Source organism: Aethalodelphis obliquidens, unplaced genomic scaffold (genome assembly GCF_003676395.1).
Source record: "Aethalodelphis obliquidens isolate GAN/ISIS:26980383/991018 unplaced genomic scaffold, ASM367639v1 scaffold7, whole genome shotgun sequence".
Classification (NCBI taxonomy): domain Eukaryota; kingdom Metazoa; phylum Chordata; class Mammalia; order Artiodactyla; family Delphinidae; genus Aethalodelphis; species Aethalodelphis obliquidens.
The window spans coordinates 2,192,199-2,207,267 of NW_020837951.1; the positions used below are offsets into that span (position 1 = coordinate 2,192,199).

The 15,069-nt window shown below is 59.1% G+C and overlaps 1 protein-coding gene across 1 annotated transcript in view; it reads right to left on the minus strand.

The window, feature by feature from the left end:
• Positions 1 to 1,788: 1,788 nt before the first annotated feature.
• Positions 1,789 to 15,069, minus strand: part of SARDH (sarcosine dehydrogenase) — a 61,376-nt gene continuing 48,095 nt past the window's right edge. The window contains exons 17-20 of the mRNA XM_027104322.1: positions 8,783 to 8,945; positions 8,042 to 8,210; positions 5,728 to 5,863; positions 1,789 to 3,301 (exon numbers count right to left, since the gene is read on the minus strand). Coding sequence (XP_026960123.1) covers positions 3,176 to 3,301; positions 5,728 to 5,863; positions 8,042 to 8,210; positions 8,783 to 8,945 — 594 coding nt within the window. The 3' untranslated portion in view covers positions 1,789 to 3,175. The remainder of the gene's footprint in view (positions 3,302 to 5,727; positions 5,864 to 8,041; positions 8,211 to 8,782; positions 8,946 to 15,069) is intronic.

Sequence of the window (15,069 nt, forward strand, 5' to 3'; positions counted from 1 at the left end):
CAGTCACCCCCAGGCCCGGCCTGGCCCACAGACCCCTAGGTGCAGCGTTTCGGGGGTTAGCGTGTTTGCAGCGGGGGCCTTGGGCGATGAGCCTTTAAACTGGGGAGACCGAAGAATAAAGCTGAGAGGGAACAAAGGCAGAACCAGAACCAGCTCATGCTGGGGGTGGTCTGAGGCCTTCCAGCACTGCCACGGGCCCCTGAGCCCCTGGAGTGGCTGTCAGGTGAGGAAAATCGGCAGGCCCCCTGAAAGGCCGCCTGGCACCCCTGGCGACTGCACCCAGCCCCGTGGCCATGCTCGGCGAGGCCCCTCCCGGCCACAGCGTCCACGCCTCCCCACGGCCCACTGCATGCCCCACTGTCTCCCGCTCGTGTAGTGGGGCAAGGACCCTGGGAGGAGTGAGGGTCTCGCCAGGGTCCCAGGGATTCCGCCTGGTGGACCCTCTTCAAGCTCACTCTGCGCGACCCCGAGCCAGATGGCTCAGTACCTTCCTCTCCAGCAGTGACCTGGGCAGGTGGTTCTGGCCGCCCAAGGGAAGTGCTTTGTTCCACGGGGTGGGGATGAGTTGAGCGCTCGGCCCTTCCAGGCCAGATGGTGCTTCTGTCGGGCAGGGAGGGTCCGCGGCAGGCAGAAGCTCCACTAGGGTGTCCTCAAGCGGAGGCAGGGCGAGGGAGCCCAGGGGCTGTGCCCCCACCGCCCCCTTGCAGATGGGGTGGCTGAAGCCCGGATGGGTAAACACGGCCCAGGCCACGTGGCAGGTCAGGCTCACCCCAGGACCTTAGCACGTGACGGGCTCGTCGTCCACAATCACTCAAATGTATCCCCAGCGCCTCTCCTTTGCCGAATGCTTTTGTTGCCCCTCTTACCAGCTCTTCTGGAGGGAGGTGGGCCCCACGCCAGCTCCGTGTATATGAGGTGTCTGGGAGTCGAGCGGGCTGCGAGTTGCCCGGGGATTCCACTGCCAGGGCCCTTGGTCCTCACTGAGGACAGGGGCACCTCGTTCCCGCCAGCCACGCAAAGACCAGAGGCGGGGTGCCAGTGGCTCCGATGCAAATGCCCTTGCTGGGTGCAGGGGTCTGGGGCCCCTGTGGTCCCTAACAACCTGCCAGGCTGACAGACAGGAGCTAGTGAGAGAGTCGGGGCCTTCACCGTCCCGGGCCCCTGCAGGAGGCTCAGAGCTCCCGGCACAGCTGGAGCCGCACGCAGGTTGAGTCTGAGGGCGCGGGGGCTTGGGGGGGGCACCCTTCCCCTGTGTCCAGCCAAGCTCAGTACTCAGAGCCACGGTGAGGGCCACAGTGCTCATTCTGTCCAGAAAAGCCTTCCAAAATAGACGCAACAGGGTGTGTCCGGAATGGGATTAGGAAGGACGGGCTGAGGTCACTGGCTCCGAGGGGAGGGTGATGTGTTCTAGCCCTAAGCGACCGGGCAGCCTGCTGAGGGCCAGGCCGTGGCCTAGACCTTCCCGAGCTGCGGGATCAAGCAGGTGAGCTGGGGGGCGGCCCATGACAGCCTCTCTCGTGTCGGTGACCCAGTGCCCTTTGCAGAGGGGCCAGAGCTAGTTCTCCCCAGCAGAGGAACAAACACAAACAGGGAGGGCGAGAGCGAACATTTGTTTCTGGGTTCAACCCCTGGGGAAGGAGTCGGGCTGCAACCTGGGCCTGACCTCCCTCGTCCAAGGCCTCCCCCCAAGGACAGCTGTGGAATGAACACGTGCACAGGCCCCGAACAGAGGTCCATGGCCAAACCACAGGGCCCGGGGAAGCAGCCCAGGCCATCTGGGAAGCCAGCTACCCTCCTCTCCTCCGCTGGCCCTACGGGGTCCACTCGGGGTTCCCCAGGCCCGTCTGTGAGCAGGGTTGGGGGGGCTGCAGGCGTTCCTTTGCCTGAGGCTTGGGAAAGACAGAGGTCCCCGCCCCCCAGCATGCGGTCTGGCGAGGGGGCCAGATTCTCTCTACAAAGGTCACCCGAAACCCAAACGTCTTCCCATGGCCTTGGCTTTATTAGCCTGACCTGTTCCGGCCCCGTCTGCAGTGGGGCTGAGTGGTGTGTGCGCCTCTGAAGGCAGCCTGGGCCCTCCGGGGACTGCCTGCACCTCCGGCACCGCGTGGCTTCCCGCCTGTGTCTGCGGGAGCCGTGTCTCTCCTGTCCCCGAGCACCTGCCACGCCTGCTCCCCACGGGGCCGGGCTCGCTGGGGCACAGCCGCGTGGTGCCACTTTGTGGCAGCTGCCTGGGCCCTGGGCTGGCCCCCATCCCGGCAGGGAGGCAGGGCTCCTCCTGAGGCACAGAGGACAGGTCTGGAAGCCCCACGAAGGGAGCAGGGGACTCACCCCCTTTCAAGGGCCTGTGCGGGGCCCATCCCCAGGGGGCCGGAAGAGTGGGAGACCAGGACCAGAGCTCAGTCCTAATCAAAGAGTAAGGACAGGAGGCACCCACCCAGGCAGGAGGAGTCTGCCAGGTTCTCACCCAGCAGCATGCCTTCCTCTCCAGACCTAGAGAGCGAGGGGCTCTCGGGGAAACCAAGCCAGGAGAGGGAGCTTCTGCACAGGGGAGGGCGGGTGCTGATCTGAGACCCCTCCCACCCCTGCTTCTGGCACCGCCTTCAGGGCTGGGAACTCTCAGGAGGCTCAAGGCAGGAAGCGCTTGCTGTCTGATCCACCCCCCACCCTTCCTGGGATCTGGGAACCAGACCATTCTGCTAACCTTGACCTCAGGGACCGGGCCAGTCTGGCACGCACGCTCTCTGCCTTCCCTACTGCGCCTGAGGCAGACAGTACTAATCAATCGCCAGTTCCAGACACACCTTACACCTCTCCGAGGCTGCTCTGGGCAGCCTTCCAGTCAAGGCTAGGAACCCAGGGTAAAGCTCCCTGCCTCCCTGCTTTGACACGGGCCTTATCGAGTGCTTCCTAAGCGCTTCTCAGAAGCTCTCAAGGGCTACAGGCGTGGTCCCTGAGCCTAAGGGGTATGGGTGGCTTTTTTAGGGTGTGGGTGGACTCGAGACCACCCTTTGGTCAGTGACCACAGCACGGGCCTTCTGGGTCCTCTTTCCACCCTCTCAGTTTGCATCTGTTTGGGGGGGGATGGTTCGCAGGCCTCGACTGAGGGCAGGGGGAGCCCAAGTTCTGGCCAGGGTCCTCCGGCCTCCGGATTGGCTGAGGCCCCGCTCCCCGCCCCTCAGTAGATCCCTTTCATCCTCTTGTTGTCGGGATCGAAGGGAGACTTGAGGTGAGCCTGGGCCGGGTAGGTCACCCCCATCCTCTCCAGGGCGTACTCTCCACTCTTCACAAAGTCCAGCGAGACCTAGTAGCAGAAGAGGAGGGATCTTGGTCACTCGTTACCCAGTGGGTGCTGGGCTCACGCTACCTGCCTCTTGGGACGGGGCCAGCTGTCTCGGCCTCACGCCCCTCCTGCGGGCAAACCCGTCGCTGTGCTGAGGGTCCTCCCTGAGCCGAGGAACTGCCCTGAGCAGGTAGATTCCGGGTCCCCGTGCCCCCGAGTTGGACTTGAGCACCTGGGGCCCAGCAGAGCCGAGGTCTGGCAGTCAGTGAGATCTCTCCCGCGGGGCAGCACCCCTCCGCCCTGGAACTGCAGGTTCCTGGGAACCGGAGCACGGCCTGGACACGCAGGGCAGTGGCGGGCAGAGGCAGAGTGGGCTGGCCCGGCGCAGGATCCTATTCTCCTGGTGCAGAGAATACACCCAGGGCCAGGTCTCATGGAGGGGCTCTGCTCGGGCTGTTAAATGACATCTCTCGGCCGCTCAGGGTTGGATGGAAGAAATACCCCAAAGAGACGAGGCTTTTTACGTGACTGCGGTGTTGGAATGAAGCGGCTTCTAGACCAGGCTTCTGAGCCGTGGTGGGCACTGGCTGGGCTCAAAGCTCCACGCTGTCCCCACTGGGCCCAGAGGCAGGTGGCAGAGACCACTGGTGCCTTCAGACGTCTGAAGGACGGGCTTGCCCAGAGCTGGGGCATAGTCCTTGCTAATAAACACCCCGGAGGTCACCAATTCTGCCCCCAGGTCCAGAGCCTTTCCTTTCAAGGGCAGTTTTCCTATTTTACAAAGGAGTCTTGGTTATCCCGCTGCTGTGCTGGTAAATGTTTAACAACCAGCTCTCGAGGGAGGGGAAGGGGTTGGGGGATCGGGGAGGCCTGATTGTGGCGTTTGCTCATTTCCATGGTATAAACACACTGGACATCCCTGATGGCGGGGTTGGGAAGAGGTGGACACAGTCGGCTCTTACAAGCCAGCCTGAGCCGGCCCTGGCCCTGCACTGGTCAAACCCGGGTATCCTGGGCCCCCTGTCTGGGTAGGGATAAGCGTTCCTTCCTCGGTCACGTTAATTAGAAACCCAACCTGACCAAGCAGAAAAAGCAAGAATTATTGTTCTTTGAAAGAAGAGGTGACTAGGCCTGCACCCACCTCTACCCTTGCATGGGGCAAATGGACACGGGGCTTCGGCTGGGACCCAGGGCTCCATGTCTGGGGTGTCAGAGGGTCCTTTGTCACCGCAAAACGTCATCACTAGCCATGGCAACCCCATGGCAATAAGTGGAGCTCATTAAGGCTCCACTTAGAGCAGAGATCTGTAGACAGCCCTGTGAGGCAGGTGGGAATAATCTGTCCCCATTTTACAGATGAGGAAACCGAGGCTCAGAGAGACGCCCTTGTCCAAGGTCGCCAGGCCAGTCCAGGGCAGAGCGCCAAAGCTACTGAGGCCGAGCCTGTGTCCTGAGCCTCCCAGCCCACTGCGGATGCAGCCTCCTCAGACAGTACCGCAGCCCGGCCCCTTCCCCCTTGGGCCTGCCATCGGGCCTGGCCCGCCCCTGCGCCTCTGCCAGGGCTGGTCTGACTCACTCCTCCTGCCCGCTCCATGCTGCTGCTTCCAGGTGCCTCCCCCAACCTGGAGTCTCAGTGGGGGGAGGAGGGGGGGCCGCAGCCCAGAGACTGTCAGGGCAGGGGAGGCCGGAAGGCCCAGCTGGGTGGGCATCCCTGCCCCGACGTCAGAGCCTCTTGGGGCCCCTTTCTCCGCCGTCAGGGGGCTGGTGCGCGACTCCAGGGAAGCAAGCAGGCCAAGATGCCACCGATGATAATGAGCTCCGCCCACCACTCGCGTCACCACCCAGCCAGCCCGGCACGAGCTTCACACCCCTCCCAGGGCTCAGACCCCCGGAGGCCCTCTAAGGGCCCTCGCTCTGCCCTCACTCCCCTGCCAGCGTGGACGGCGGCACCCATGCTCGGTGGGGGATTATCTGGGTTTACAAATGATTGTTTGGGCAAAATGTTTAGATTTTCTCCACCCGGAACAAGCTGCCCCTCTGTCTCATTGCCAAGTTTCCCAGATGTGCCTGCACGCGCACGTGTCTGTGTGCACGTGTGTCAGTACGTGTGCGCACATGCGGGTATACGCGTGTGTACACGGACGTGTGTGCACACAACCGTCTGCACGCACACGGGGTCTCAAGCTCTAGGGAGCAGCGGGCGTTAGCCTGGCCCAGAGCCTCTTCCTGACCAGGAGAAGCTTGGAGCTTCCAAAATCAGATTCTTTTGGAGAGAAAACATGGAAAGAGCTCCGACTCTGCCCAGGGACACAGTCCCATCAGTCAGTCACCTCACTGTGCTCTGGTCCCCGCACGCCCGGCACACTCGAGGCGGTGGGCAGGGGTGCTGGTGCGGAGCCTGAGAGGACCTGGGGCTCCCGGTGGCAGTGCTGGGGAGTTGGACTCACCGGCCCGCCGCTGGGGTCCCGGATGTAGCCGTAGGCCAGGGTCTTGTCGATAGTGAACCCAAAGTCGGCTCTCCGGACGTGGCCCACCACCTGGTCGTTTCTCCAGATGGCCTCCAGGCCGAACATGGGCACTTTCCTGGAAGAAGCAATAGACGGCTGGGACCCCAGAGCCCCTGGAGGGGAAACTCCTGCGCTTTGCCTGGTCGAGGAGAGAGGATCCGCGCCTGCCAGACCACGGGCTCCACGCTGCGGGGCTGGTCCGCTATGAGCCCCCATGCCCAGCGCCTGGCCCCCGGGGATGCCACGGCACAGGCTCCGAGCAAATAAATGAATGAACAGAAAACACCAAAACCAGGATCTGACTTCCGTGTCTCTAGGGACAGGCCCCACAGGTTTGGAAGAGGCCCACCTTGAGGATTTGACTTCTGATCAGTTTAAAACTGTCGTACGACTTGTTTTACTCTGACGGGTCTCCCTTTTCTACAGCGTGCTGCATCGTCTATTAAAAGTGATTTTCTGTGTTACACGTAAGGTACAACGCTCGCTGTAAAAGTTTTGAAGATTCAAAATAGAAAACAAAGATTAAGCTACAGTCACAGAAACGCCAACACTGGATCGTCTGGTGCAGATCGTGGCAGACGTGCCCCTCCTGTGCATCGCGCCGGCGAAGGCTGTGCTGGGCCCTGGGGAGGCAGCGAGCACCACGTGGCCCCGTGGGTCCCCGGGGCGGGTGTGAGGACCACGCCCGGAGGCGAGTGGGGCACAGCTGGGCCCAGTTACGGTAACTGGAACTGGGTGAACCCTACACTGAGGAAAAGAGCCTGCACGGGGTCCGGGGTGCCGCCCGGTTCAGAGACCAGGAGGAAAAGGTCTGGGCCCCACGGGTCCAGTGGATGAGGGTGGGACGGAAGGAGGCTTTGTAAGCACGTTCTTGTCTCCTTTGGTCTCACCCAGTCCTACCGGGGCGCCACGTCCCTGGGAGGGAACAGCCTCAGAGAGGCCACCTGCCTCGCCCAGGGCCCCAGAGCAAATGCAGCGGGAGCTCTCTGTGACTCCCCAGCCGGCGCCCAGGCCGGGTCTCTCCTCAGGCCTGGGACTGGCCAGGCCACGGCACTGGGTGAATTCTGCAGCCCGGCAGGGAACCCCCGAGCGGGGAGAGCCAGGCTGTGGCCGGTGCCGTCTGAAGTTGTGGGCGCTTCCTGGAGGGCCAGGCGGCAGAAGGCCTCGGCAGACCCCTGCTCTACCTGCACCCCAAAGCAGAGCTGAGCTGCTCCCCAGGAGACGAACAAGGAATCAAGCGGAGAGGCGGCCTGATGGGAGCCCAGGGAGAAGCCGTAGGACGGTGACGGCCCCCAGCTCTGCTCTCTCTCCGCCCCCCTCCCCTGGGCACTCTCAACACTTGCTTTGAAGGTTCCAAATCTGGGAGAAGTGGCACCCTGGACGGCTGGCTGGCAGCTCCAAATCGACGAAGCCCAGAGACGCCCGCCGCCCTGGAGACGGTTGCTACTCAGACTCCGTGTCACACCATCTATGCCTTCCAGTGCCAGCACCCCGGACCCAGGGACAATGTGGGCTCAGCTCCGAGCACGTAAGGGCGACACGCTCAAAAGCTGCCCCGGGGGAGGTGGGGGAGAAGGGATCAGGCCCCTCCACAGGGCTCTCCCGGGCGAGAGCCACCCTGTCCCTTGGCCCCCATGGTCTCCACCTGTAAGTGGGGCTGGTGGCCCCAGCCTGGCCCTTCCCTCCACGGTCCCCCCTCCCGGGCTGTGGGGGGGCTCTAATGAGGACACAGTGGGACGTGGCAGCACCGTGACGGGCAGCCAGCTCGAGGCCCTTGGTCTGGCGCCTCCCACAGAGCTGGCTGGGGTTGGCAGGGCCTTTCACTTTTAAAATCTGTGTTTGAGGGAATTCCCTGGCGGTCCAGTGGTCAGGACTCTGCACGTTCACTGCCGAGGGCGTGGGTTCAATCCCTGGTTGGGGAACTAAGACGCTGCCGGCGCATGGCGTGGCCAAAATAAAATAAAATAAAATCTGACGAGCGCGACCCTCTTCACTCCCTGCTGACCAGCACTGGCCCCGGGCCTGGTTTGCACCCTGCCCGGCCCTGGCGGGATCTGAGTTTGCAGCGCTGGCTTCGGAGTCAGGCCCGGCATGGACCCAGCCTTCTCACCTGTAACGGGGCTGCGGTGGGAGTTCTGGGAGAGGGTGCCTGGCCTGTGGGGAGCGTCACACCAGGCGGCTCGAGAGGAGGAACCCCGAGGCCTGCTTGTCTGCGGCAGTCACTTCTGGCAGCCCTGGCCCCAGGGGTACTCACTCGTCCACGGTGAAGCCCACCAGGCGCCGGCAGAGGCCCTTGGCCCGCTGCTTCTCCAGGGCCTCGCGCCCCAGGAAGGGGATGGCGGACTTGAGTTTGCAGGCGAAGGCCAAACCCGCCTCCAGGGGGCTGTCATCGGGCCGCAGGTCGGCGTGCCAGTGCCGGTAGCCTGGGTGGGAGACGACGGGGTCAGCGCCAGCAGAGGCAGACACAAGCCCTTCGCGAGACGCACGTGGGCCCCTGCCCCAGCCCACATGCCCACCCTAGAAACTCCGTGACCTGGGCCTCCCGGGGCGGGGGGCAACCTCGATCATAGTAGGTCCCCTGGACGAGCCCCCATCAGCACTGCGGCACCTGTGCCGTCAGGCTGGCGGCCCTGGGGAGGGGGCCGTGAAGGGGCAGCACTGAGGGCCCCTTCCCGTTCCGATGTCCTCCAGCTCTCTCCGGGAAACTTGGCACTACGTCCAAATCCAGCTCTGGCCCCCGCCCACCCCTGCCTGGGAGAGCACCCCTCCCCTCAAGAGTGCTGGTGCCAAGAGATGCCAGCACCACCCCCGGGCCTGCATGGAGGACCCGGTTCGTGGACAGCAAAGGGGGTTTGGGGAGATAGCAAAGGTTGGGGGAAGGGGGAGCACAGTGGGGCTGGAAGGATCATGGGGCCAGAGGTGGGGGTAACAGCCTCTCTGCCTCCAGTGAACGTGGCTCAGGCAGCCCACCGTGGTGTCCAAACCCTGCACACACCTTTCTCGATGCTCAGGGAGTCGATGGCCCGGTACCCGGCATTGACGAGGCCGTGCTTGGCCCCTGCTGCCATCACAGCCTGGTACACGGGCAGGCAGGACGACCTCGGGATGTGCAGCTCCCAGCCCAGCTCCCCAACGAAGGACAGCCTCATGGCCCGGACCTGGGGGACAAGTCACAGCTTAGACGTGGGCCAGGGTCAGACGACTGAGGTCAAGGTCCAGCCACCACTTACTGGTGGACACTTCCTACCGTCACCATTATTAGCCGGCCCTGGGCCCAGGCCACGGCCTCTGGCCCCAAGAAATAGGGGGTCCCGAGGAGAGTCCTCAGGGGCACTCTGGAAATGTTTTTTGTTGTTGTTTAATAAGTTTATTGATTGATCGATTGATTTTTGGCTGCCTTGGGTCTTCATTGCTGCACGCGGGCTTTCTCTTGTTGTGGCGAGTGGAGGCTACTCTTCGTTGCGGTGCACGGGCTTCTCATTGCTGTGGCTTCTCTTATTGGGGAGCACAGGCTCTAGGTGTGTGGGCTTCAGTAGTTGTGGCACGCGGGCTCAGTAGTTGTAGCTTGCAGGCTCTAGAGCACAGTCTCAGTAGCTAAGGCCCATGGGCTTAGTTGTTCCGTGGCATGTGGGATCTGCCCGGACCAGGGCTCGAACCCATGTTCCCTGCATTGGCAGGCGGATTCTTAACCACTGTGCCACCAGGGAAGTCCCTGGAAATCTTTAAAAGGAAGGGGTGTCGTCATTGGGGGTGGGAGAAAGTGGACATGCGGTTCCCGGGCCACAGCTCTTCTCCTAAGTGACTGTAGGGATGCCCTTGGGCCTCTGTAACCAATGACTACAAACCCGGGGACTTAAAACCACAGAAGTGTGCTCTCTCCCAGTTCTGAGGCCCGAAGCCCAAAAGCAAGGTGTGGGCAGGGCCACGCTCCCTCTGGAGGCCCCAGGCGCTCCTGGCTGCGTCATCCCGACCTCCGGCTCGCTCCCCTCTGTGTCTGTGTCTCCTCATCTCTGTTGGGATGGGCTCCACCCTGAGCCAGGACGGTCTCACCCTGAGATCCTCTGCCTTAATCACAACTGCAGAGACCCTATTTCCAAGGCCCCATTCCCAGGTCCGGGGTGGGGACGTGGACGTCTCTTTTGGAGGCCACCGTTCAATCGTCGCAGTGACTCGGGCAAGCCTCTTGGCCTCCCTTTGACCTCGATTTCCTTGTCCATAAGCGGGGTCAGGGGCCTGGCTCTGTCTGTCTTAGGAAGCCTGACTTTTCCTGCACGGCTGGTTTGGGGGCTCGTCACTTACACATCCGGCACCTGGCGGCCGCCTCCAGCCTTCGGGCAAATACTTGAACCCTCAGCGTCCCCGTGCGCAAGGCCCAAGCGTGGGACTGTCCAGCTCACAAAAGGGACAGGGAGGGTGCAGCAAGTCACAGAGCTCATGGAGACGGAGGACCTGATCCCATTACTGCTCTGAGCCCCGAGGGCTGCCCAGTGCAGCTCCTGCCAGGATAATACCTGAGCAGAAGGAGAGCGGGGGCCACTCTGCCGACCACGGAACCAGCGCCTTATAACTCTGACACTTCAATCACACCGCCACCGAGGGGCTGGATTCGGGAAGCTTTTGAAACAGCACAAATTTGCCCTGAGTTGCCATTTGTCCGGGCCTCTCAAAAAACTCAAAATTGACACAGAAAATGTACTGTTGACATTTCGCTGCTCCCCTGCCTTGTCAACGGGCTTCTAATTTTAGACAGCCCACGGAGGAGCTCAGGGCTCAAAGCCAATCTCATTTTGAACAGGAAAAAATCATTTTTAAAGCTCACCCATTCACGGCCTCAGGATCGCCGGTCTTATCGGACATACAGCCCCCCAGTTAAGTCAGGCTCTTGAATGAATTTACGGGTGGGATGGAGCTGCCCCCAGCCCCTTCCCCAGCTCCCAGGAGCCCGGCGAGGCCAGGAAGCTGGCTGGTCTCCATCATACCCCAGCACACAGACGGGCTGAATTAATACTTCCTGAGTGAAGGGGGAAAACAGGCACAGATGGACAGAGCTCTGCTTTCTGGCAAAGTGAGGGGAAGGGTTTGGGGATTCCTAGGTGACTTTCTAAGTTGCCGGCATCATTGGTTCTTGAGACATCTTGTGTTTTTTTCTCCACCGAAACAGTGGAGTTGGGGGAGGTCTCATTTCTTCTGAGAGAGGACACGTACTGAAGGGAAGGGCCGAAAATAAGGACGTCTGGAACGTGAGCTCAGGGTCAGCCAGACCCACGGGCTGCCTCTCCCAGCCTCAGTGCCCCCATCTGATAAATGGGGTGAGCATCAAGTTCATGGGAAGCTGGTGCCTGATACACAGTCATCTGACGGTCAACATGGGCTTGGATGGACTTTAGGAAGCAATCCCCAAACTGAGGCAAACTCCCCTTCAAAACAGCCCCACACTGCTCTGGGAACCATGGGCAGTGGACGGGGCCACAGAATTGTGGAAGGCCATCAGGAAGGGCCTTAAAGCAGGTTTTGTTTAAACCTTTTTCAGACCCCAAAGACTCCCCCGATACTGTCAGAACCGACAAACCAAGTCAGCAAGGTTGCAGGATATAAAATCAACATGCAAAACTGGCTGCCTTTCTATACCCGAACAATGGACCATCTAAACAGGGAATTAGAAAACTATCTGTTTACAATCACATCCAAAAAAATAAAATCCCTAGGAAGAAACCTAACTACGGTGGTGAAAGACTTGCACGCTGAGAACTATGAAACATTGCCTAAAGAAATGAAAGTTCTTTCATTACACAAATAAATGGAAAGACATCTCGTGTCCTCAAGATATCAATGCTACCCAAACGATCTACAGATTCAATACAATCTCTATCAAAATCCCAGTGGCATTTTTTTGCAGAAATAGAAAAATTCACCCTAACAGTCATATGGGTGACCTCAAATAGCCAATCTTGGAAAAGAACGAGGCTGAAGGACTCACTTCCTGACTTCAGAAGTTATTACAAAGCTACCACATCAAAACAGCATGGTACAGCATAAAATCAGACAAACAAATCAACGGAACAGAAAAGACAGCCCAGAAATAAACCCTCATGTAAATGCCCAGTGACCCTTAACAAGGGATGAAAGACTGTTCCGTGGGGAAAGGACAGTCTCTTCACCAAACAGTGATGGAAAAACTGAACCTTATCTTACACCATATATAAACATTAACCCAAACTGGATTAAAGACCTAAATGAGGTCTTTAATCCTCATTCCTCTGACTGTAAAAGCCCTAGAAGAAAACACAGAGGAAAACTTCGTGACACTACTGGACTTGGTGATGATTTCTCGAATATGATACCAAAAGCACAGGCAACAAAAAGCAAAAATAATTAAATGGGACTCCAGCAAATGTAAACATTTCTGTGCATCAAAGGACACAACCAACAGTGAGAAGGCAACCTACAGAATGGGAGAAAACATTTACAAATCATGTATCCGATAAAGGGTTACTATCTGGACTATATAAAGAGCTCCTGCAACTCAACAAAAACAACCTGATTAAGAAACGAATTAAGAACATGAATAGACATTTCACAAAGATGATATACGAATGGCCAACAAGCATATGAAAAGATGGGCAATGTCACTAAACATTAGGGAATGTAAATGAAAACCACGAGGAAATATGATTTCAGACCCATTAGCATGGTTCCTATTTAAAAGAAAACACAGAAAATAATCAGTGCTGGCGAGAATGTGGAATTGGAACCCTTGGGCACAGTTGGGGGGAATGCAAAATAGTGTAACTGTTAGGAAAAACAGTATGGTGATTCCTCAAAAAATTAAAAATAGAACTACCATATGTCCAGCAATCCCACTTCTGGGTACATATGCAAAAGAACTGAGGGGTAGAGAAGGAGCCGGTCTGGTCATGTGCGTCCCGGGCAACAAGCATCCTGTTATCATCAGACAAACTTAGCTCTGCAAATAAACGCTGGAACAGGACCTCGTGTGAGGCCCTGCTGGGAGCAATGCCCTTTTCTGCTTGGCCCAGCTGGGGTGACCACTCAGGAATCAACAGGGCTTGGCCAGTGCCCATCTTTGCAGTGGCCAGTGTGCTTCTGGCCGGCTGGCCCACAGAGGAAGGAATTGCTTCTAAAGCCAGCAAGAGCCACCTGCCAGCTGGGCCCCCTGGGAGGCTCAGACTCCTGGGCTGTGGAACGGAGACGCTAGAGGACCCCTGAGTGAGAAGAGATCCTGCTGGGGTGGGGAGGCAGACCCGCCAAGCCCCAAACACCTGGGTGAACGTCATCACTTCTATGCAGTGCTTCTTCATTCCAAATTGGCTCAAGGACCCTCTCCTTTTGGAAGGTTCTGGGTTTCAGACCCCTCCACCAGGACATGTGGGGCCCTGTAGAAAGTTCTGCGGGATGCTACGGGTCCCCAAGGGTGAGAGGATTCTCCGCTCTGCCCATCACATGTTTCATTCAGGCCACTAGGGTGGCAATGAGATGGTCAGCAGGGCGTGGTGTGGGGGAGTTCTCCCCTCCTGAGGCCGAGAGTGTCCCCATCAGCCTGGGCTGCAGCAGGCTTAGGGCTTATCCGCCCCGTAAGGACAAGGCTGGAATCCGGAACACGAGTCACGAGATGCCTCTGAGCCCCAACCCGGGGCTCTGCACACAGTGCGTGGTCAGTAACGTCTGTGGTCCCACACGGGGTCACCTGCCCCAGACACAGATGGCCAGCCCAGCAAGACGAAGCTCCTAGCTACCCAGTCCACAAACACCTGTGCTCAAACATCCCGTGGGGCCCTGGCACGCCCGCCCCCAGGCTCTGGACCCTCCACAGTACTCAGGATGCTGCCTGGTCCTCCCGGCACTCACACCTGACGCAGGGCAGGTGAGGGCCAGCCACCCAGCCGTGCAGGCACCAGAGTGGCTGAGAGCGTGGGCTTGGGTGCCACATAGCTACTAGGTTTAAGTATGAGTCACAACCGTTGCATCCCTGGCGACTGACATCCCTGAGTCTGCTTCTGCAAATCCTGGCCGATAATAGAGCTCCTAGGGCCCATGGGAGCAGTCAACAAAGCTGTCACTATAGAGCCCCAGGCAGGAGGCTGGCTACCCGGAGAGGTGGGTGCCGCTGGCACGCCCATTTTACAGATAAGGAAACTGGGGCTCAGGGAGGTCAAGCCACTTGCCCAAGGCCCAGTGATGTCCTAGAAAATGTCCAACAATCAACCCTTGGGGGGCAGGGGGCTGTTCTGTAGCATTTACCACTTCCTGTGGTATAAGTACTCCTGCTACAGCGGATTTCAAGCTAACGATGGTTTAACCACCCCTTGCTGATTTTCGTACAGATTTAACCCTCAGCTCTCACGAGCTGGTATGAGCACTTCCCAAGACGCTCGGAGGACTCACAGCTAGTAAGTCAGAGCAAGGAGTCGACACCATAAGATCCTCCCTCCCTGCCCTCGACTGACTCACTGGAATATTTTTGTGGGGAGGGAATATGTTCAGGTTTCAGTAAAATGGATTTGGGGGCTTGGTTCCATGTTTGGTGCACCAGTGAACTTCCTGCCAGCTCTCCGTGGGGAGGACGGAAATCAGGGTAGCGCTAAGTGCCCACCCCAGCTCAGATAAAGGCCACACGAGTGCCCCAGGCAGGAGAGCCTAGGTCACTCCTGTGGGATGTTTGGCCACGGGCAGCATCAGAACAAGCCTGGAGTAGCCTCTCCGGGCAGACACCGCAGGAAGGCTTGAGCAGATGACCCACAGACACGGGCCCAAGCTCTCTCAAATCACATTAGCTCGTGGTGATTTCACCTGTTTCTGGGGAGTTTGGGTGTGTACCGGCACCCCCGACTCACCGGGCACGTCGTCCAAACTCAGTCACCCCTTAAATAAGTGAGGGTCTCAGGGGCTCCCGAGGCAGGGTATAGGCAGGGATCAGAGGATGTGCAGCCCCTGCAGGGGCCCAGAGCCCTGAATCCACAGGAGAGGGAAGAAGCCAGGTGGCAGGAGGTTGAAAGGATCTTCATTTTTCAAATCCTCTGGACATCCCAAGACACCCTTGATTCCAAAACCATCCTGCAGTGGGGTGTGCAATCTCTCCTAGGAGTCTGGACCAGAAGGCTAGTTTACGGTGGTGCTGGTAGTTCTGGTGACGGTGGAGGTGAAGGTAATGGTGGTGGTAAAGATAGTGGTAATGGTAGTGGTTGGTGGGGATGATGTCTGTGGTAGCAAGGTTGATGGCAGTATGGTGGTGGTGGAAGCGGTGGTGGTGGCAGTGATGATGAT